The 24,389-nt window shown below is 40.9% G+C and overlaps 1 protein-coding gene across 8 annotated transcripts in view; it reads right to left on the bottom strand.

Moving 5' to 3' along the window:
* Window positions 1–21,913, bottom strand: part of SPIDR (scaffold protein involved in DNA repair) — a 263,884-nt gene extending 241,971 nt beyond the window's left edge. For 4 of the 8 annotated variants that reach the window (XM_065903388.1, XM_065903390.1, XM_065903395.1 and 1 more), the window contains exon 1: window positions 21,667–21,779. In XM_065903388.1, coding sequence (XP_065759460.1) covers window positions 21,667–21,765 — 99 coding nt within the window. In that variant the 5' untranslated portion in view covers window positions 21,766–21,779. Of the gene's footprint in view, window positions 1–21,666; window positions 21,780–21,806 lie in introns of those variants that run through there. The other 4 variants (XM_065903392.1, XM_065903396.1, XM_065903391.1 and 1 more) reach the window with 3 other exon arrangements.
* Between the last annotated feature and the right edge of the window lie 2,476 nt (window positions 21,914–24,389).

Raw genomic sequence — 24,389 nt, 5'->3', positions numbered from 1 at the left:
TAGAAAAACCATCGAGAACACAATAAAACAAGATAAGCTAAGAAGAAATACAAGTAAATCAAACTGGAAACCTAATAATGTTTAAGTAGCTTTAAAAAGTCAAGAAGAGAGAAAAGAAAGAAGCAACAGAAAGTCACAAAAAACAAATAACAAGATGGCACTAATATTTCAGTAATTATCTCTTACATGTAAATGACCTAAGTACATCCATCGAAACACAGGGCCTGGCAGAGTAAACTAAAAACATGAACCAGTCACATGGTGTTTGGAGGAAACTCAAGTTCAATTCTGCAGTGACGTTGAAAGTAAACGAATAGAAAAGATACGCCAAGTAAACACTGACAAAAACAGGGGCTGCAATACTGTTATCTGGTAAAGTAGACCTCAGGTCAAAGAAAATTTCTAGAAATGAAGATAGATATTACACAATGATAAAAGGATAAATTCAGCAAGATATAATACTAATTTTATAAGCACGCAACAACAGAGCCTCAAAATGCATAAAATAAAACTGATAAAGCTGAGAGAATAAACAGTTAAATCCACCAATGTAATACTGGGGATTGCAACACCTGCCCACCATGCTCAGCAGCTGACAGAACTAGTTGGGAGAAAACAAGCTAAATGATACAAGACCTCACACACACACAAAAACAAACCTAATGCCTAACTGACACAGAGAGAACAGCCCACCTGTCAAAAACAAAATACATATTATTTCTCCAAACAAAAAGGAACATTTACCCAAATAAAGTAGCTTCAGAGTAAATTTAAAAGACTGGAATCATACAGAATGTGTGGCTTGATCATAAATGAATTAAGTTAGAAATCAGGAATAAAAATAAAACAGATAAATGCTAAACACATGACTAAAAATTAACAAGTTTCTGATTCAGGAACCAAACAGTCTTTAAGAGAATTTTTTACAAAATTAAATGAAAAAGAAAACATCAAAGTATATGGGATGTAGCCAGAGCAAAATTGAGAGGGAAATTCATAATATTAAATACAGTTGACCCTTGAACAACACAGGTTTGAACTGCATGAGTCCACTTACGCGTGGATTTTTTTTTTTCCAATAAATACCTACTCCAGGGGCACATGATCCATACTTGTCAGAACCCAAGGATGTGGAACTGTGGGTACAGAGGGCTAACTATAAGTTAACCATGGATTTTCAACTGCACAAGGGATTAGCCTCCTAAACCCTGCACTGTTCAAGGGTCAACTTACTGTCACTGGAAATAAAAGAAATCTCAAATCAATAACAAAATTCCAATCTCAAGAAATTAAAGGAACAAAAAATAAAGCAAATAAAAGGAAGAGAATAAATAGTAGGAATCAATTCAACTAAAAATAGGAAAACAATTACTTTTTAAAGCAATGAAACCAAGAGCTGATTCTTCAAAGATAACGACAATTGATACACTTTTAGCATGACTGACAAAACACAAGGACAGAGAATACACAAATGACCAATATGAGTTTAAAACAAGGGATATTACTACAAATTCAACAGTCATTAAGAAGATAAAAGAACACTACAAACTTTGCACCCAAATTCAGTAACTTAGAGGAAATCAACCAATTCCTCAAAAACTACAACTCAATCAAGGATAATGTGAACAAACCTCATAACCATCAAATAATTTGAATCTTAAGTTAGAAGTCCCCGAAAACAAACCACTAGGCAAAGTGATTTCATTATAGGGTTCTAACAGACCTTTAACAAAGAATTAATGTCAAAATTATATAACAACTTCTGGAAAATAAGAGAGAACACTTCCAAACTCATTTTAGAAAATTAATGTTACCCTGATAGAGTCAGGTAAAAACAGTATAAAAGAGAAAACTACAGACCAAATGTCTCATGAATTTAAATGCAAAAAAAAAAAAAACCAAAATATTAGCAAAAGGAATCCAATAATGTTTCCAAAGAATTACACACCAAGGTCAAGGGGAATTTATTTCAGGTGTCCATGGATGATTCAACATGCAAAAGTCAGCCAATATAATCTGCCATATCAATGAGTTAAAAAAAACTGCACCATCTGAAACAAAAACAAAGCGTATAGCAAAATCCAACACCAATTCGGGAAAAACTATAAACAAACTACAAGTAGAGGTAAACTTCCTCAACCAAACAGCAACTACCACAAACCCTCAGCTCACACCATACTCAACCAGGAAAGAATGAATGCTTTGCCCCTCAGATCAGTAACAAGTAAGGATGTCCACTCCATCACTTCTTCAACATAGTGCTGGAAGCTACTGTGAAGTGAAAGTGAAAGTCACTCAGTTGTGTCCGACTCTTTTGTGACCCCATGGACTATACAATCCATGGAATTCTCCAGGCAAGAATACTGGAGTGGGTAGCCTTGCCCTTCTCCAGGGGATCTTCCCAACCCAGGGATTGAACCCAGGTCTCCCGCATTGTGGGCGGATTCTTTACCAGCTGAGCCATAGTTGGAAGCTATAGTTGCTGCAATAGGACCGGGAGATGGGGTGGGAGGCAGGCGGTGAAGGATGGTGGATTTTAGAACATACAGCTTGAAAAAGAAAAAAGAAAAACAACAGAAACATTATAGTCTATGTAGAAAATCCCACAAAATCTACCCCCTACAATGACCTGTACTAATAAGTGAGTGGAGTGAGGCTACAGGATATAACATCAATGCACAAAAACCAATACATTTTTAAATACTAACAATAAACATGTACAAACTAAAATTAAAAACAGAATACAATTTATAATCACACCAAAGGAAATGAAATATTAAGCATAAACTTACCAAAATATGTACAGAATCTACAGGCTAAAAAATTCAAAACGCTGATGAAAGAACCTAAAGAAAGATTAATAAATGGAGAAACATGAACTAGGAGACTCACAGGCATCTATCTGGTCCAGACTGATCTACAGCTTTAATTCACTTCCTATCAAAATTCCAGAATATTCATAGATATTGCCAGGCTACTCTGAAACTTTCAGGGAAAGCCACAGGCCCTAGAAGAGCTAAAACTATTTGAAGAAGAATGAAGTAGAAAGTCACTCTATTGGATGTTAAGGCTTACTATATAACTCCAGTAATCAAGACAATACATTGGGCAAAGAGACAGACATATAGATGACTGGACTGCTTCAGAAACCCAGAAGTAAAACCAAAGTGCAATTGGTTTCTGACAAACATGCAAAAGCAACTCAGTGGAAAAAGGAATAGACTATCAATAAACGGTACTGGACAACAGAACATCCACAGACCAAAAAAAAAAAAAAAAAAAAACCCTAAACCTCTCACCTTATATGAAAATTAACCTAGATTTTATGGGAAAACCAAGCAAACTTTCTGGCCAATCTGTCACAAACTTAAATATAAAACATTAAATGACAAAGATGTTTGTAAAAAACAAACAAACAAACAAAACAGAAAATCTTTGGGTTCTATGGCTAGGCAAAGAGTTTTTATAAATTCGATAGCAAAAGCACAAACTATCAAATGGACATGGTAAAAACTTTAAAATGTTGCTCTGATAGAAGATATTTGGTAACAACATGTCCAACAAGGGACTAATATCTAGAATATTTTTAAAACTCTCAAAATTCAGCAATATCCAAAAAAAAATTTGATTTAAAAATGGGTAAAAGACAAAACATGGTACACCTGAGACAGAAATGGCAGCCCACTCCAGTATTCTTGCCTGGGAAATCCCATGGACAGAGGAGCCTGGCAGGCTACAGTCCATGGAGTCACAAAGACATGACTTGGCATCTAAACAACAGCAAAAGACATGAACAGACATTTTGCAAAGAAGATAAACAGATGGTAAATAAGCACATAAAAACACATTCAACATCACTAGCCATCATGGCAATACAAAGTAAAGTCACAATGAGTTATCTGCACACACCTATAAAAACAGCTAAAATAAAATTGTGATGGATAAACTTCCAAAATAAGACAATAACAACCTCTAAAAACCCATTCCTCCATAAGAGGAATAATAGTGGCAAAAAATAATCAAAGTTTAATTTTTCAAAACTTTGGAAATTAACCACAGGCTCATAATCTGAAGAGCATTCACTCAAAAAAAAAAAAAAAAAAAAAAAACCAACAGCTTAATATCAGCAAGAACAGTGAACCTCTGGTGTTTTAACTTGCCCTCATCTCATGCCCCCTCTTTAGCTCCATGGCAGCCTTGAAAAACAGCAGCCTCACAGCCCGGGTAGCTGTGTAGACTGATATAGCCCATAGGAGAGAGCAAACTGGGCTTGCAGCTGTCAAAAGGCTGGTTCCTCAGAGTACCGTCCCTACCTGAACTGCCCGGCAGCTAGTGGGGGGGGGGGGGGGAACTACTCACAGAAATTATCATAATTTGTTATAACTCAGAGCTCACTCAGTGGAAAAACCCTACCATCAGAGCATTTGTCTAAAACAATTGACAGCAATTAATTAATATTATAGCCGCCTGAGAGAGCAACAGTGGATTAAGAAACCACACTGACAAAAAATACTAAAGAAGGAATATCTGAAGAATGAGATGTTCATAGACAGCACTGGAGATCTGACACCTTCCAGGGGATCCGGAATGCTCCTTGTGTTTGCAGGGCTGTGTGTATGCCCAGGAAACCCTGAGAAGACCCTAGTAGCTCAGGATTGAGGCCCTGCACAGAGTTACATGCCAAGCGTGTGAGTGTGTGTGTGTGTGTGTCCTACTCTTGTGACCCATGGACAGTAGCCCGCCAGGCTCCTCTGTCCATGGGATTCTCCAGGCAAGATTACTGGAGTGGGTTATCATTTCCTTCGCCAGGGGATCTTCCCTGACCCAAGAATCAACCTCGAGTCTCCTGCATTGCAGGCAGATTCTTTAACGTTAACCACCACAAGCCCTAGGAATACTGGAGTGGGTTGCCATTTTCTCCTCCAGGGGATAGTCGGTTATAAATTGCCAGAGTACAGAAGGCAACAACAGAGAGCTCCTCAGTAAGAATGAAAGACTTACTGGCTCAAGGCATTGAAAGAAATCTCTGTCCAATAACTCATAGACAAGTAAACTACATTGTAGTGTCTTCAGCAGCTACACATGACAGAAAATTTTCCTCAGATTTTTGGCATTTACCTCAAACAGCCACTAACACTATATTTTATGCAGTCTGTGGGTCCAAGTCCACAGGACATGGGTTGGGACTGCAAGGCTCCTTTACCTCCAGCTCAAGGGGACGGCAATCTTCCCCTTGCCCCTTAGTGGACCCACCTCCTGGAGGCAGCAGGAAAAGTTGGAGGTACCCCTTCTCCTAGGGGAAGTATAAACATCACAAAGCCGGTCTAGGAGGGTCATCTCAAGCATTGGGAGGTGGGTTTCTTTTCCACTAGTGCCACCTGGGAATCCCTAAACTAAACAAACAGCAATAACAAACCAAAAATATCCTCTGGGGAGGGGGTGGGAGAGCTCAATGTTCAGAGTGGTCACATTATATTTTAAATGTCTGGTTTTCAACAAAAAATTGTAAGACGCATGAAGAAACAGGATGCAGTCAAGAAAAACTGTATCTAAGGGAGGCCAGAAGTTGGATGCACTAGACAAAAACTTTAAAATAGTTCTGTAAATATGCTCAAAGAAAAAAAAAGGAAATTGTCTTAAAATGTTAAAATACCTCAGCAAATAGAGAATATAAAGACATAACAATTATTCTTTAGAAAAAACGGGAAAAAACCACAACAATAAAATAGAAATTCAAGATTTAAATAGTATAATAACTGAAATAAGATCTCAAGAGGGGCTCTATAGCAGATTTGCACTAGCAGAAAAAAAGTCATCAAGCTTCAAGATAGGAAAATTGAGTGTATCCAAGATGAAGAACAAAAAGAAAATGGAATGAAGAAAAATGAACAGAACCTCAGAGACCTGTGGGACACCATCAGGTAAGAAAAGGAAAGAAGCAGTAGAAAGAGTATTTCAAGAAATATAGACCAAAATCTTCCCAAATTTGATGAGCTATTAAATATACACCTGAGAAACTCAAAAAACTCTTGAGAATAATCGCAAAGATACCAACTGTAAACACATCATGTCAACTAATGAAAGACAAAGAGAAATCATAAAAGCAACAAGAGAAAAATGACTCACCGTGTAAAAGGATCCTTAGCAAGATTAATAGCTGACTACCCACAAGAAATCATGAAGACCCTTCAAATAAACAGCAGCAGAATACATTCTTCTCATACATACATACAGAGGAAAACTTCTCCTAGACAGAACAAGCCTCCATACACTGTAAAGGAGTGATATCATATTATTACTATTCTTAGACAAAAATACAATGAAATTAACAACAAAAATAAAATTGCAGAGATCACAAAAATATGGAAATTAAACAAAAGACTCCTAAATACCCATTGGATCAAAGACAGAATCACAAGAAAAATTAGAAGACACTATGAGAAAAATGAAAAAAAAAAATAGATAAAACTTGTGGATGTAGAAAAAGCAGTATTTACAGAGAAATTTATAACTGTAAATACTTATTTTTAAAAAGAAGGCCTCAAAGTAACAGCTTAACCTTTCATCTTAGAAAACTAGAAAAAAAGATCAAGTAATGCAAAGCAAGCAGAAAGAAGGAAATGAGAACAATTAGGCAGAAATAAAATAGAGTATAGAATAATAAAGAATATAAATATAACCAAAAGTTGATTCCTTGAAAAGACCAAACTGATAAACCTTGAGACTCCCCTGGTGGTCCAGTGGCTAAGACTGTGTTCCCAATGCAGGGGGCCCAAGTTCAATCCCTGGTCAAGGAATTAGACCCTGCCATGTCTCAACTAAAGATTCCTTGCAGCCAAATAAGTAAACAAAAATAAATATGAAAAACATTTTTTAAAAAACTGACAAAACTTTAGCTAAACTAACAAAAAAAAAAAAAAATAGGGAAAGAGAGAAGATTCAAACTGCAAAAATAAGAAATGAAAGAAGAGAAGCACTACCAAACTAAGGATTACAGGAAACACTATAAGATTATCCAAAATCACTGCAGATGGTGAGTGCAGCCATGAAATTAAAAGATGCCTACTCCTTGGAAGAAAAGCTATGACCAACCTAGACAGCATATTAAAAAGCGGACATTACTTTGCCAACAAAGGTCCGTCTACTCAAAGCTATGGTTTTTCCAGGAGTCATGTATGGATGTGAGAACTGGACCATAAAGAAACCTAAGTACCGAAAAACTGATGCTTTTGAACTGTGGTGTTGGAGAAGACTCTTGAGAGTCCCTTGGACTGCAAGGAGATCCAACCAGTCCATCCTGAAGGAGATCAGTCCTGGGTATTCACTGGAAGGATTAATGCTGAAGCTGAAACTACAATCCTATGGCCACCTGATGAGAAGAACTGACTCCTTAGAAAAGACCCTGATGCAGGGAAAGACTGAGGGAAGAAGGGGACGACAGAAGATGAGATGGTTGGATGGCATTACTGACTCGATGGACATGAGTTTGAGCAAGCTCCAGGAGCTGGGGATGGACAGGGAAGCCTGGCATGCTGCAGTCCATGGGGTTGAAAAGAGTTGGATACAACTGAGAGACTGAATGACAAGAGAGTAACACAAAAAAGCCACATGTTGAAAATGTAGATAACTACCATATAGCAGACATACTCCTAGAAAGACACAAACTAGCAAAACTGACTCAAGTAAAAATAAAAAACTGAACAGATATAACAAATGGATTGAATGAGTAATTTAGAAACTTATCATAAAGAAAAGCAAGGCTCACATGGCTATGCTGTAATTTAAACCGAATACGTAAAAACCCATTAATATCAATGCTTCACAAACTCCTAATTCATACTATGAAATCAAACATCCTTATAACAAAACCAAAGACATCACAAAAAAAAACTACGGGCCATTATTACTTATGAACACAGATGCAAAAATCCTCAACAAAATACTAGCATACTGAATCCAACAACATATACAAAGGAATATACAGAGTGACCAATATCTTCCCCCTAGCAACGTAAGATTGATGCCACATCCAAAACTCAATCAATATACTGTATCAAGATAACAAAAGGGGAAAAAATAGGATCAACAGGAAAACAACTTACAAAAGCCAACATCCTTCCATGATACTAGCATTCTAAATAGAACTCAGAGAGCCTCATACACAATAACACAATAATAAAATACTGAATGCTTTCTCCTTAGGATAAGGATGTCAGCCCTCACTACTTACATTCACACTACTAGAGGTTCTGGTCATTTAGGGAATGAAAAGAAATAAAAGACATTAAAATTGGAAAGGAAGAAGTAAAACTATCTCTGAATATTCAGAGATGATATGGTCATCCCTGGGGCTTCCCAGGTGGTACACTGATAAAGAATCCACCTGCTAATGTAGGAGACACAAGAGATGAGGGTTCGAGCCCTGAGGTGGGAAGATCCCCTGGAGGAGGAAATGGCAACCCACTCCAGTATTCTTGCCTGGAAAATTCCATGGACAGAAGAATCTGGTGGGCTAGAGTCCATGGGGTCACAAAGAGTCAGACATGACTGAGTCACTGAACACACACACACATACGATCCTAAGAAATACACACATACAATACAATGAATGAGTTCAGCAAAGTTGCAAGACACAATCTCAATATAAAAAATCAACTGTAATTATATACACTAGCAGTGACCAAGAGAAAAATGATTAATTGCATTAATACCATCAAAAAGAATAAGATGCTTAGAAATAAAATTAACCAAAGAAGTGCAAGACGTATTAAAATGAAAATTACAAAACACAGGTGAAAGAAATTAAAGAGCTAAATAAAATGGAAGGGACTTCTCTGATGGTCCAGCGGTTAAGACTGCCCTCCACTGCAGGGGGTGTAGATTAGATCTGTGATCAGGGGAACTAGGATCCCACATGCTGTGCAGTCAAAAATATAAAATAAAATAAAGAACTGCTTTAAATAAGAAAAAAAAGGAAAGACATCCCATGTTCACAGTTTGGAAAACTTAATACTGTTAAGACAGAAATACTCTCCAATTTTCTACAGAATTAACCGAATTAAAAAAAAAAAATACCAGAAGGTTGTTTCAGAAAGTAACTAATGTCACTTTTCACATGAAAATGCTAGGGACCAAGAATGATTCAAACTATCCTGAAATAGAACACAAGCCAGAGAATTTGTAACTTCAAAACTTTATACCAAGCTATAGCAGTTAAGAAAGTTTGGTAGTAGCATAAGCATAACACATAAATCAGTGGAACAGAATTCATACTAAAAAATAAATCCTTACATTTATGTTCAATTGATCTTAAAAAGAAAATGTAAAAAGAATTCAAAAGAGAATAATCTTTTCAACAAATGGTATTAGTACAACTGAATAGCCACATGTAAAAGAATGAAGCTAGACCCTTTTCTTACATCACATACAAAAATTAACCCAAACTGAACCACAGACCTAAATGTATGAGATAAAACTTTCAGAATAAAACACAGGAATAAACCTTTACCACAAAAAACCTAAGTGATTTCTCACATGTGATACCAAAAGCATAAGCAACAAAAGTAAATTAACTGAACCTCATCAAAAACTTTAAACATTTATGCTTCAAATGACCCAATCAAGAAAATAAAAAAAGTCCACAGATTGGGAGAAAATATTCGTAAGTTACACATCTGATAAGGAAACTATATGTAGGATTTATAAAGAACCTTTACAACTCAACAATAAAAAGACAAATCCAACTAAAATGCAAGCAAGCAATTTGAATACACATTTCTTCAAAGAAGATACATAAACAGCCAATAAGCACATGAAAAGATAGTCAACATAATCAGTCATTAGAGAAATGCAAGATCAAAACCAAATCAATGAAATACCAATTTCTACTCTTTAAAGTAGGGCTTCCCAGATGGTACACTGATAAAGAATCCACCTGCCAGTGTAGGAGATGCAAGAGATGAGGGTTTGAGCCCCGCCCCTGGAGGGGGAAATGGCAACCCACTCCAGTATTCTTGCCTGGAAAATTCCATGGACAGAAGAACCTGGTGGGTTAGAATCCATGGGGTTGGAAAGATCAAACATGACTGAGCACACTAAAGTCAAAAGAAGGCAATGACAAGTACTGACAAGCATGGGGAAAAATTAGAAGCCTCATTCCGTGAACTGACAAAACATGGTCCACTGGAGAAGGGAATGGCAAACCACTTCAGTATTCTTGCCTTGAGAACCCCATGAACAGTATGAAAAGGCAAAAACACAGAACACTGAAAGATAACTCCCCAGGTCGGTAGATGCACAATATGCTATTGGAGAAACAGCTCCAGAAAGAATGAAGGGGCTGAACCAAAGTGAAAACCCAATGGAAGTAAAACCCAATGCTGTAAAGAACAATATTGCATAGGAAGCTGGAATGTCAGGTCCATGAATCAAAGTAAATTGGAAGTGCTTAAACAGGAGACGGCAAGAGTGAACATTGACATTTCAGGAATCAGTGACCTAAAATGGACCAGAATGGGCAAATTTAATTAAGATGACCATTATATCTACTACTGTGGGCATGAATCCCTTAGAAGAAATAAAGTAGCCCTCATAGTCAACAAGAGTCCGAAATGCAGTCTTGGCTACAATCTCAAAGACAAGAAAATGATCTCTGTTTGTTTCCAAGGCAAACCATTCAATATCACAGTAATTCAAGTCTATGCCCCAACCACTAATGCTGAACAACAAGAAGCTGAACAGTGCGATGAAGACCTACAAGACTTCTAGAACTAACAGGAAAAAAGATGTGCTTTTCATGATAGAGGACTGGAATGCAAAAGTAGGAAGTCAAGAGATACTTGGAGTTAACAGGCAAGTTTGGCCTAGGAGTACAAAATGAAGGAGCACAAAGGTTGACAGAGTTTTCCAAGGAAACACACTGGTCATAGCAAACACCCTCTTCCAACAACACAAGAGATGACTCTACACGTAAATATCACCAGATGGTCAATACCGAAATCAGACTGATTATATTCTTTGCAGCCGAAGATGGAGAACCCCTATACAGTCATCAAAACAAGACCAAGAGCTGACTGTGGCTCAGATGAGGAACTCATTGCCAAATTCAGACTTAAACTGAAGAAACTAGGGAAAACCACTAGACCGTCCAGGTATGACCTAAATCAAAACCCATATGACTATACAGTAGAAGTGACAAATAGATTCAAGGTATTAGTTTGAGTAAACTCCAGGAGTTGGTAATGGATAGGGAGGCTTGGCGTGCTGCAGTCCATGGGGTCGCAAAGAGTGAAACAGGACTGAGCGACTGAACTGAACTGCTTAGATCTGATAGACAGAGAGCCTGAAGAACTATGGGTGGAGGTTCGTGATATGTGTACAAAAGGCAGTGATCAAAACCATCCGCAAGAAAAAGAAAGGCAAAATGGTTGTCTGAGGAGGCTGTATAAGTAGCTGAGAAAAGAAGAGAAGCTAAAAGCAAAGGAGAAAAGGAAAGATATACCCATCTGAATGCACAGTTCCAAAGAATAGCAAGGAAAGATAATAAAGTCTTCCTCAGTGATCAGTACAAAGAAATAGAGGAAAACAATAGAATGGGAATGACTAGAGATCTCTTCAAGAAAGTCAAAAATGCCAACGGAACATTTCATGCAAAGAATAGCATAATAAAGGACAGAAACAGTATGGACTTAAGAGAAGTAGAAGATTCTAATTAGAGGTGGCAAGAATACACGGAAAAGCTATATAAAAAAGATCTTAATGACCCAGATAACGATGATGGTGGTTATCGTGACATCATGGAGTACAAAGTCAGGTGGGCCTTAGGAAGCATCACTATGAACAAAACTAGTGGAGGTAATGGAATTCCAGCTGAGCAGGAACTTAACATAGAAGTTAAATAAGCAGGGTGACAATATACAGCCTTGACATACTCCTTTCCCAATTAAGAACCAGTCCGTTGTTCCATGTCCAGTTCTGAGTGTTGCTTCCTGACTTGCATACAGATTTCTCAAGAGACAGGTCAGGTAGTCTGGTATTCCCACCTCTTTAAGAATTTTCCACAGTTTGTTGTGATCCACACAGTCCAGATGTTAGTGTAATCAATGAAACAGAAGTAGGTGTTTTTCTGGAATCCTCTTGCTTTTTCTATGATCCAACGGATGTTGGCAATTTGATCCCTAGTTCCTCTGCCTTTTCTAAGTCCAGCTTGCACATCTGGAAGTTCTCAGTTCATGTACTGTTGAAGCCTGGCTTGGAGAATTTTGAGTATTACTTTCGTAGTGTGTGAGATGAGTGCAGTTGTGCAGTAGTTTGAACATTCTCTGGCATTGCCTTTCTTTGGGATCGGAGTGAAAACTGACCTTTTCCAGTCTGTGGCCACTGCTGAGTTTTCCAGATTTGCTGGCATATTGAGTGCAGCATTCTCAAGCATCAGCTTTCAGGATTTGAAATGCCTCAGCTGGAATTCCATCACCTCCACTAGCTTTATTCATAGTGATGCTTCCTAAGGCCCACCTGACTTCGAACTCCAGAATGTCTGGCTCTAGGTGAGTGATCACACCATCGTGGTTATTTAAGAGCTTTTTTCTGTAATTCTTCTGGGTATTCTTGCCACCTTTTCTTAATGTCTTCTTCTGTTAGGTCCATACCATTCTGTCATTTATTGTGCCCATCTCTGCATGAAATGTTCCCTTGGTATCTCTAATTTTCTTGAAGAGCCCTCTAGTCTTTCCCATTCTATTGTTTTCCTCTATTTATTTGCATTGATCACTTATCTCTCCTTGCTATTCTTTGAAACTCTGCATTCAGATGGATACATCTTTCCAATTCTCCTTTGCCTTTAGCTTCTTGGTAGGTTTATACCCAAGGTAAATGAAAACTTTCATCTTCACAAAAATTGGTACACAAATGATCATAGTAGCACTATTCCTAACTGCCAAAATGTGTAAGTATTGCAATATCCATCAAATGAATGGATTTAATATTGCATACCTTCCAACGAAAAAATATTAAATCACAAAGGGGAATGAAGTACTGATACATTCTACAGTAATGGATGAACCTTGAAAACAGTAGGCTAAGCGTAAGAAGCTGATCTCAAGAGACCAAGTGTTATTCCATTTATATGAAATTTGTAGAGTAGGTAAATCTATACAGATGGAAGTTTGCTTAGAGGTTGCCAGGGGATGGGAAAGGAGAGAATGTAGAATGACTGCTAACAGCTGTGGAGTTTCTTTTTAGAGTGATGAAAATACTATATATATACTATATAACTATAGTTAAAAATATATACACAGCCCTGTGAATATACGAAAAAAAAAAACCCCACTAAATTACATACTTTCAAAACACGAATTTATTACCTATGAAATTGATACAATCACTCATATATTTAAGTGTAGTATCATACAGCCACTCTAGAAAAGTTTGCTGATTTCTTATAAAATTAAACATCCAATTATGATATGAACCAGTAATTACACCCCTGGGCATTTATCTTAGAGAAATAAAACCCTATGTTCCCACAAAAATCCATACACAAGTGTTGACAGCAGCTTTATTCTAATAGCCAGAAACCGGAAACAGACCAGTCATGTTTCAACAGTAAAATGATAAGTAAACTGCGGTACATCCATTCAAAGGACTACTACTCAGCAATAAAAATGAACAAACCACCAATATACACAACTTGGATAAGACGCTTATACTGAGTGGGAAAAAAAATGACAAAAACAATGTCCAAAGGTTATAAACTAAATAACTCTTTCCCTGTAACATTTTTGAAATGACAAAAAAAATTTATATTAATGATTGTCAGGAGTTAGGGTGGGAGTTATTGAAAAGGAGTGGATGTGATTAGAAAAGGAATATTTGTGCTGGTGCAACTGTTCAGTATCTTGACTGTGGCAGCTGATACATGAACCTACACATGTCACAAAATTGTACAGAACTAAACACACACACAATACATACACAGACACACATCTAGGGAAATCTGAATAAGGCAGTTGGATTGTATTCAGGTCAATATATTGGTGGTGATACTGTACCACAGTTTTGCACGATGTTACCAATGGGGCAAACTGGATAAAGAATAAATGAGATCTCTGTTATTCTTTACAACTATATGTGCTTCTACAATTATCGCAGTTTTAAAGACGGACTGCCTACAGGGTCAGGACTAAGTGGAGAAAAGACCAGGGCAATGATCTCTAGTTTTCATGAGAAATTATTTCTTGCTACTTTATCTTATCTATGTATGCTTGATTTAAAAGAAAATATTTTTGCTCTACACAAGGGATGTATGTGAAGTACCTGTCATATGAAAAGTCTTCAATGAATGTTAGTTCTCCTTTCCTTCCATGGTAAGGATAAGAAAACCTCCAGACCAAGAGATCAGGACTAAGGGGTCTAATTCTAAGCAGAACTACTAGTAAGTCATCCAATGGCATTACCAAGGGCTAAAACCAGAACCATAAGGTACACTCACCAAGATAACTATGAGAGAATCTCTCGCCATCACTGAACAACTTTAAAACTAAGCCCTCTTCCTATTCCTTGTTCAACAAGTTGAGTCAAGCAATCCCAGGGAGACTTAAAGGCAAAACAGCAGAGGATTCACAACAGCATCTAAAAGATACTTTCATTGTGGTGTTTTATTAATTGCTTTCATTATCACTAACAGTAATTGAACACTTATATGTTCAGTGTGGGGCCACCCAAGATGGACGGGTCATGGTGGAGAGGTCTGACAGAATGCAGTCCACTGGAGAAGGGAATGGCAAACCACTTCAGTATTCTTGCCTTGAGGACCCCATGAACAGTATGAAAAGGCAAAAAGATAGGACACTGAAAGATGAACTATGAGACGGTTGGACAGCATCACCAACTCAATCAACATGGGTTTGGGTGGACTCTGGGAGTTGGTGATGGACAGGGAGGCCTGGCGCGCTGCGGCTCATGGGGTCACAAAGAGTCAGACACGACTAAGCAACTGAACTGAACTGAACTGAATGCTCAGTATATCATTTCATGCATTCTCATCATTTAACCCTCATACCAACCTTGCAAGGCAGGTATTATCCCCATTTTATAGACAAAGAAGCTACAACTTAAAAATGCTGGGTATATTGTGCTGGTTGGAGAGCTAGCAAGCAACATGTCAGGATTTCTCCCCTGTATGTCTAATTCCCAGAAATAAAGATTCTAGCCACTCCGCATTATCTCACTTTAACAAAACTATCCCTCATAAAGGTATATACCGGCAGCTGGGCTTCTGACTGGGCTGAATACCTGGGAATTTACTGGGACTTCTAAGTGTCAAGCCCAATCACACTGTCATCACTAGCCTCCCTAGTCATGAAGTCTCTTCTGCCATTCTGCACTCTTATGACCAACTACTTCAGCATGGCCTTTCAAGCGTTAAGACTCCTACCCTTCGACCAGTCACCAACCCACAGGGCTAGCATAAAAAGACCCAAAAAGAGAGCGGCCCTCTTCATATTTTCTTATCTCTTGCCCTTGATCAATGCTGGTAAACACTCTTTCCACTCTCTACTCCTCCACTCTTACACACACACACTTACATATACACAAGTTCCACACTCTGGCTTGCCTTTACCTCTCCAAGTCTCCATCATAGCTCTGGTCGTCTCACCTTCCCAAAGGGTAAAATGAGCCACCATGAAACTCAGCAGACCTCTCATCTACCAAGCTCTCCTTCTTCCTGACAGTCCCAGAGGAAAAATGCTCCTGTTAGCCAAAGCTGACTCCTTTCCGAAATACAACAGAAGCCAGGCCCTTACTTTCTCCTTGGCTCCTCCCCTCCTGCTTCAAAGAAGTCATGTTTCTCTGTCTTAAAAAAGGAAATATTCTCTGAAATGACAGGTACATTGCATTTAATTAATAATTACTATGTCCTTGACATTATATAAGAAGCACCAGAAATAAGGTTTTGTAATGAGGACTCAAAGGATTAGAGAAGGAGGGTATTATCAGAAAGATCTCTTTTATGATCTTACCAAGATACAGGTTTTCTTTCAGTGGGAAACAGAAATGGGAGACCCAAGATTTAGTCTGAGGGGGCAAAAGGAACTGTGAGAGTGAGGGTAAAATCAGGAATTCTCAGAAGGCAAGCAACTGATAAAGGGTTTGTGGTCATTCGTGGCTACTTAACAAGGAAAGAAGACAAAGCATAAAGGGAATAAGAGTCATAGTAGTTGAAAGGACTGTAAGGACGGCTAAGGCAGGAGAGAAGGAAGAAGTAAAATACTCTGCAACTGACTGCCCTAATCTCTCCCTGGGCCTTAAGTTTCATGTATCTGTGTATCTTAACATCAGGTTAAGAAGCAACTAACTCTCCTCAAGCTTCCCATTTTCACAGGTTCAAGTTTTGAATTAACACTGACTCCTCCCTCTTCATCTTTCAAGAGATTTCAGGTGCTTAAATCTCATCTTCCTTTTTATCTAGGTACTCAGTCCTTTCCCAATACTATTTCCAATTTTACCATGTTAGTTCAGGCCCATATCAACTTTCATTTTAAGAGTCCAGAAAGGTTCATATATCTTGCTAAAAATTATAAAATTAGTTAGTTGGAGAGCTGAGGCTGGTACCGAAGTCTTCTGACCAGTTTATTTCCCCAATCTGCAATACTTCCAGATCTTCATGACCCAGATAACCACGATGGTGTGATCACTCACCTAGAGCCAGACATCCTGGAATTCGAAGTCAAGTGGGCCTTAGGAAACATCACTATGAACAAAGCTAGTGGAGGTGATGGAATTCCAGCTGAGCTATTTCAAATCCTAAAAGATGATGCCGTGAAAGTGCTTCACTCAATATGCCAGCAAATCTGGAAAACTCAGCAGTGGCCACAGGACTGGAAAAAGGTCACTTTTCATTCCAATCCCAAAGAAAATCAATGCCAAAGGATGTTCAAACTACTGCACAATTGCAATCATCTTCCACACTAGCAAAGTAAAGCTCAAAATTTTCCAAGCAAGGCTTCAACAGTATGTGAACCGTGAACTTCCAGATGTTCAAGCTGGATTTAGAAAATGCAGAGGAAACAGAGATCATATTGCCAATGTCTGTTGGATCATTAAAAAAGCAAGAGAGATCCAGAAAAACATCTACTTTTACCTTATTGACTATGCCAAAGCCTTTGATTGCTTGGATCACAACAAACTGTAGAAAATTCTTAAAGAGATGGGAATACCAGATCACCTGACCTGCCTCTTTGAGATATCTGTATGCAAGTCAGGAAGCAACAGTTAGAACTGGACATGGAACAACAGATTGGTTCCAAAACGGGAAAGGAATACGTCAAGGCTGTGTATTGTCACCCTGCTTATTTAACTTACGTGCAGAGTACATCATGAGAAACACTGGGTTGGATGAAGCACAAGCTGGAATCAAGACTGCCGGGAGAAATATCAATAACCTCAGATATGCAGATCACACCACCCTTATGGCAGAAAGTGAAGAAGAACTAAAGAGCTTCTTGATGAAAGTGAAAGAGGAGAATGAAAAAGTTGGCTTAAAACTCAACATACAGAAAATGAAGATCAGGGCATCCAGTCCCATCACTTCACAGCAAACAGATGGGGAACAGTGGAAACAGTGACAGACTTTATTTTTGGGGGCTCCAAAATCACTGCAGATGGTGACTGCAGCCATGAAATTAAAAAATTCTTGATCCTTGGAAGAAATGCTATGACCAACCTAAACAGCATATTAAAAAGCAGAGACATTACTTTATCAACAAAGGCCTGTCTAGTCAAAGCTATGATTTTTCCAGTGGTCATGTATGGATGTGAGAGTTGGACTATAAACAAAGCTGAGCACCGAAGAACTGATGCTTTTGAATTATGGTGTTGGAGAAGATTCTTGATAGTCCCTTGGACAGCAAGGAGATCCAACCAGTCCATCCTAAAGGAAATCAGTCCTGAATATTCATTGGAAGGACTGATGCTGAAGCTGAAACTCCAAAACTCTGGCCACCTGATGTGAACGGACTCACTGGAAAAGACCCTGATGCTGGGAAAGATTGAAGGCAGAAGGATAAAGGGATGACAGAGGATGAGACGGTTGAATGGCATCACTGACGCGACGGACATGAGTTTGAGCAAGCTCTGGGAGTTGGTGATGGACAGGGAAGCCTGGCGTGTTGCAGTCCATGGGGTCACAAAGAGTTGGACACGACTGAGTGACTGAACTGACTGACTGCAGCCCAAATGAAACTATTATGCAGTCAATAAGTAAAATGATGGTTAAGCAGAGCATTATGAGTGTGTGCTCACTCATGTCCGACTCTTCGCCACCTCGTGGACTGTAGCCAGCCAGGTTCCTCTGTCCATGGGATTCTCCAGGCAAGAATACTGGAGAGGGTTGCCATTTCCTTCTCCAGAGGATTTTCCTGACCCAGGGACTGACCCTGCATCTCTTCTATCTCCCGCAATGGTAGAGGGATTCTTTACCACTAGTACTACTGGGAAGCACAGGAATTACACATATTTAATTATACATAATTAAAGTGGTTCCTCTGGGAAAGCATCTCAGAAGATGGAATGGGAGCATGCTACCTGTTACACACAAACACTCCATGCATTAAGTATTTTCTCAGTACCCAACCTAGGGAGAAATGAAAAAAGAAAAAGAAAAAGAAAAAATCCCGGGGCAAAACTATCCTGATAGCCAGTCTCTAAGATAGCATCCTATATCCCCCACTTGTTGGTGTTCACAACCTCTACAGTTCCCTCTCACACTATCAGTCTGATCTATGTGATTAATAGAAAAGATGGTATGTCACTTCAGAAATTACGTTATTAAAGACACCAGAGTCTCTTAGAAAGAAAACCAGTTGCCATGTCATGAGCTGCCTTATGGAAGTGGCAAGGAACTGACAAGAAGCATACGGGTGGACTTAGAAATCGATTCTCTGGCTGTGATGACCCTTGACTCCAACTTGTGGGAGACCCTGCACGAGAACCACACAGCTGAACCATTCCCATTCCCTGACCTTCAGAAACTGTATGAGAAAATAAACATTTGTTAAGCTGCTTTGGTTTTGAGACAAATCTATTATATGAACAACAGTTAATTAATACAACTTTTAAAAAAATGATAAGGTCTTGAAAATGAACAGAATGACTAGGGAAAAAAGTATCAGGTCAAAAACACGACTATTTCTAAGTGAAGGTGTAGTGTAATTGCCTGAGTTAATCATTTGATTGCCAAGTGGCATCCACTTCAGAAATGCAACCTGAATACAAGTTCCCCGCAGGACTGGCCACAGTGGCACGGTCAGCTCCTGGTCAGCTGGACTGCAAATCAAGGCAAGGAACTAGCCTGCCCCCACACAACGAAGGTCCCGATTTCAAAAAGCCCTGGTAACCTAGATAAATGACTGTCTCAGTGACCCTGCTTCTCCATTCCTGCACCCTAATCCCTGCTATTGCTTTAAACTAGCCAATGAAGAGCAAGCACACGAAATTCTAGACACCTAGCCCTCAGACCCTAATAAAGGCAGACCCAGGTGTGCCCTCCTCTCTCTCTCTGCGTCTCTCTCTGCCTCTGTCACTGTGTAGCCCTTGGGTGTACCATGTACCCTTCAGGATCTGTGAGTAATGAATCTTGTTTCTCAGAGTACCCTGATGGCTTCTGCCAAAGTGCATCCTGAGGTCATAATTAGAATGGTTGGTTCAGCCACAAAACTGGAGAGAGTGGGGTGGGGGAGTGGGGGCTTTGGAACACACCAGAGTAACCCTGGCCAGAGTTCTTCAACTGTTTCCACAGCCACTCACCTGTGTGCAGAGGGTTCAAGGAGAAAGAAATGAGAAAAGTGTAGAAGAAGCCTTAGAGGAAGCAGTTAGTACCAGATGTCTGTGCATTACCAAAGTAACCAGAATAAACCAAAACCTAACAGCTGGAAAGTCATATTAAACATAACTTCCCAGTCCCATTAGACTAGTGACCTTTCTCCAAAGCGCCTTATAAACAGTTTCCCTTCACAGGGAGAACACCCCAAATTGGAGTCAAAGTTCCCCAGGCTAGACAAGGTCAAAAAGGCCCAGGCAGGGACTCTGATGTCAGACTGTTCTGGGGAAATAGTTATTTGAGCATTTGATTTACAAAGGAGAGTAGTATCTATTAGAAAGTCAATCAACTTGTTCCCCACTAGCAAAGTTACCGGAGGTTACTGTAGGGGAAATTAGAACTAGACGCTTCAAGTTCAGGGGAGCCCCTGGGCCTGTTTATTATCAGAGTGTTCCTCTCCTTTTGATTGCCAGATTGTTTAATTGTGAACCATTCAGGGGCCATTGCTCTTCTGATCTTAACGTATCTAATATATGCCCCAAAGATCTTTCCTTTGGGACAGATGAAATATTTCCCATTTTTATAAGCTTTATAGCATCAAAACACAAAACACACAAATTCCAACAAAAATGGTATGAACAAATTCTAGCATCAATGCATACAGATGAATCAATTCCCAAATTAGGTAAATAAATTTAACCTACAAAACAAATGAACTGATTTCAACTAGGCTACCCACCCCTACAAGAACTAGCTCCCCAATGAACCAGTTCCAACTGAACTGATTCCCAAATCAGATAAAGAAATTTACCCTACTAAACAAATAAACTAATTCCAATTAGGGTGGGCTTGCCCCACAAGAACTAGTTCCCCAGTGAACCGGTTCGGGGTATCGTCCAACACTTCCCTTCTCCAACAGGGTACCCCAACCAAATTGGCTTGTCCCATCAAGGAAAAGCCCAACTTGAGAGGAAAACACGTTCCCGAACACCGGAGCGACTTATCCTCCAAAATCGAGTCCATCGCTCTTAACACAAAAGAACACATAAAACAAGCAGACGGACTGAACCGGCTACCGAATTGGGTGGACTTACACTACAAACAAAATCGAGTCCGTCAAGTCAACTCTAGAAGTTTATCGGTTCCTTGTCTCAACTGCCAAAAGCTGGGGGCAGCTGGTGCTGCTTCAGGGAATCTTAAAGGAAAGAACCTCAGGACAGCCCTGGCAGCTGCTAGAGTCTTGCCCCAGTGTTCCCTGACCGGGTCCAGCTAGCCCTAAGCAGCTAGGCTCCTGGCTGGCTCCCCAAATTGCTACTGAATCCAAGCTTGCTCTGCTCTCCGAACAACAGGTTGATGAATTCGAGAGAGGAGGTGCTGACTAAAGGAAACCCACTTTATTCAGAAAGCAGCTGAGGAGACGATCGCAGGCAAGCACCTCAAAATAACCATTTTCTCGGGGTCTGAATGCCAGGTTTTTTAATAGATCAGAGATGGGCAGAGGTGAGGAAGGAAAGTAAAAAGGCCATTAATCTTGCACACATCTCCTAGATGTGTTAATTTCTTCCCCCCTGCCATCTACAGGTGAACAGGGTTCTGAACAAAGGGCACTTTAGTTAACAGTCAGGTAGAGGGGCAGGATTCTCTGAGGCAAAGTATTTAGTATGATTATAATAACAAAAGCAGCAAAGAGCAAGTCACAGAAACAATTCCAACATGAAATAAGAACTGGCTTCTCTGCAACTGGGGCAGGAGAGGCATCGCAGCAGGGACGAAGGTCTCCCAGACCCCCGACACCGCTGTCATGGTTCGACAGGCAGAAACCCCGAACACCAGCGAGGCTCGTGCCATACCGTTGCTCCAAGGCAGCGACCCTCGCTCTCCAGGAAGGCGGCCAGACGCAGGCGGCAGCCCAGAGCCGGCCACACGCGCCCCGCGGGTCCCTCCAACATGCGGAGACCAGGGAGACGGCGCCCACGAGCCCACAGCCTACCTTGGGGCCTCGAGACCGGCCTCCACCGGGCATCTCCGGGCGCCCCCCCTCCCTAAGGCTGCACCGCCCTCTGAAGGCACCGGAAGGCCGTGAACCAACTCGGCGCGCCGGGCCGCACCGCGTGCTGCGATTGGCGGACGCTCGGGTCGGGGGCGGGGCTTCCTCAGACGCACCGCCCTACCGGCGCTCCGGGCGGTACCGAGCGTTACGATTGGCAGATGCTCCGCCTGGAGGCGGGACTTCTCCGGACGCACCGCCCCCCAACACCTCCCGGCGCACCGCCTTGCGCTGCAGTTGCGATTAGCTGATGCTCGTGCGGGGGCGTGGTTTTCCTGCTACGCGCGCCCCCTGGCGCTGACCTGAAGCGTGGCGTCTGGGAACCCGCGCGGGCAACAGCTCCGGGACGGATTTTCTACGCTGCGGCCCCAACCTGTAGCTGGGCCGGGATCCACGGAGCACGCGCAGCGTCGCGGTCGGCTCCTGGCCAGGGAGCTGCTGAAAAGGCCGCCTGGGGTTTTCCAAACAAAGCTCGTCCGTTGTTTGCTTTGTCAGGTAAGGCTTGACGTTAATAAAAATGAATGATAACCCCAATGGGGCTATGAATTCAGCAAGCGGTGCTTAGGGAATGTTGTAGCCGTGGGTAGCCCGAGAGACGGGTCTTATTGCCCCATCTGCCGAGGGGGGTGGGCGGCAGGGGCTTAATATCCGAAGCAGTTTTCAAGTTTAGAGACGCCAGAATCCCTGGGGACCTGCTACAGCCCGTGACTGGGGCTCGGAATCGGAAGGTCCGGACTGGGGCCGGAGAAGTTGAACTTCTGACAGGTTCTCAGGTGACGTTGCTGCCATCCTCATCACTTTTTTTTTTCCCTCTGCATCACTTTGAGAACCGCAGGCAGAACCCTTCCGTAGACCCTGCACGTGAGTTTGCTGAAGTGTTCCAACACTTGGAGGAAGAGATTTTAAAGGAAATATGATGAGAAGGGGGTGTTGGGCCTGAGGAGAGACAGAATTAGGTTGCAAACTCACTAGGCAGGCTGCTGTCTAAATCAAGGTGTCTATTGTAGAAAAAAACGACAAAAGTGAGTTGAAAACGATCAGCCTGGGAAGGAGGAAAGGATTCCAGTTTGTACCCTCACAACTTGGCAGAAGTGGAGTTTGGCTTTCTGCTCTAAAAACACTTTCTTGTGCCTCTAAAAGAATACTAATATTTTGCACTTGATCCATTTTGTCTTTCCTGCCTAGTCCCTCTTCTTTCAACATATTGCATTTGAGTTTCACTCACTAAAGCACAAAAGCTTTGTGTAAAGAGATCCATACTGTGATCTTTGAAAAAGAAAGAAAGAAACATATTAGCTCTAAGTACACATTTCTATTCCATTTCATTTCTTCCCTGGTGGCTCAGCAGAAAGAATCCGCCTGCGACGCAGGAGAGTCAAGAGACACAGTTTTGATCCCTGGGTTGTGAAGATCACCTGGAGTAGGAAATATTAACCCGCAAAATTCCATGGACAGAGCAGCCTGATAGACTACAGTCCATGAGGTCGCAAACAGCACACATACACAGACACCCAGATATTGCTAACACTATTATTGTCAACACTTAGCATAAGATAAACTGGACTCTAAGTGTAGATAGTTTAGGATTTAGAGTATCGGTCCTCTGACTGGGACACCACACAAACGGTTGCCTCAGTTAGGCCGAATGACACAGCTCAGCCATCTCACTGTGTCTTTCTTGACTAACTTTATAGTTGCAACCAGACTGCTTCCTGATGCTTGAACTAAAGTCCCATTGCACTAACTTCTGGTCATTGTCACTTGAATGTCTGAGAGACTCTTGAACCTAAATTCTTCTCTTCCCAAAATAGCTTCCTTTTCAGAAATCTCCATCTCAGTGGTGACACTGACATCCAGCCAGTAGCTCATGCTGAAGCTGTCACCCATACCAGCCTCTGACAGCTAAAGGATTGTTGCCTCGATTCACCTCTATGCTTGTTTCAGAAGCATCTGGTATTTGACAGGAAAGGACCTCTGCAGATGAGACTTGGAGTTGTCCAGAAGTTACCATTGCTTCATTACCATGTTAAGATCTCCATCCAAGGACGGGGGTGGAGATTTCTACTCTGCTAGGCACAGTTCATGCTGCATGCAAGCCCTGGATGCTCCACAGCCACCCCCAACCCCAACCTGGCTGCCCTTGGAAATCTCCATTCCCTTCCTGGTTTGTGGTTTAGTCACTAAGTCATGTCTGACTCTTGCAACCCCATGGACAGTAGCTTGCCAGGCTTCTCTGTCCACGGTATTCTCCAGGCAAGAATACTGGAGTGGGTTGCCGTTTCCTTCTCCAGGGGATCATCCTGACCCAGGAATCGAACCTGGGTCTCCTGCATTGCAGGCAGATTCTTTACCAACTGAGCTATGAGGGAAGCCCTTCCTAGAACCCCACTAACAAGTCTGCCTCCTATCCCTTAAACTTCAGTTCAGCTCAGTCGCTCAGTTGTGTCCGACTCTTTGCAACCCCTTGGACTGCAGCATGCCAGGCCTCCCTGTCCATCACCAACTCCCGGAATTTACTGAAACTCA

Source organism: Muntiacus reevesi, chromosome 12 (genome assembly GCF_963930625.1).
Source record: "Muntiacus reevesi chromosome 12, mMunRee1.1, whole genome shotgun sequence".
Classification (NCBI taxonomy): domain Eukaryota; kingdom Metazoa; phylum Chordata; class Mammalia; order Artiodactyla; family Cervidae; genus Muntiacus; species Muntiacus reevesi.
The sequence above is the reverse complement of the archived record's forward strand: the minus strand, read 5'-3'. Positions and strand labels throughout refer to the sequence as shown.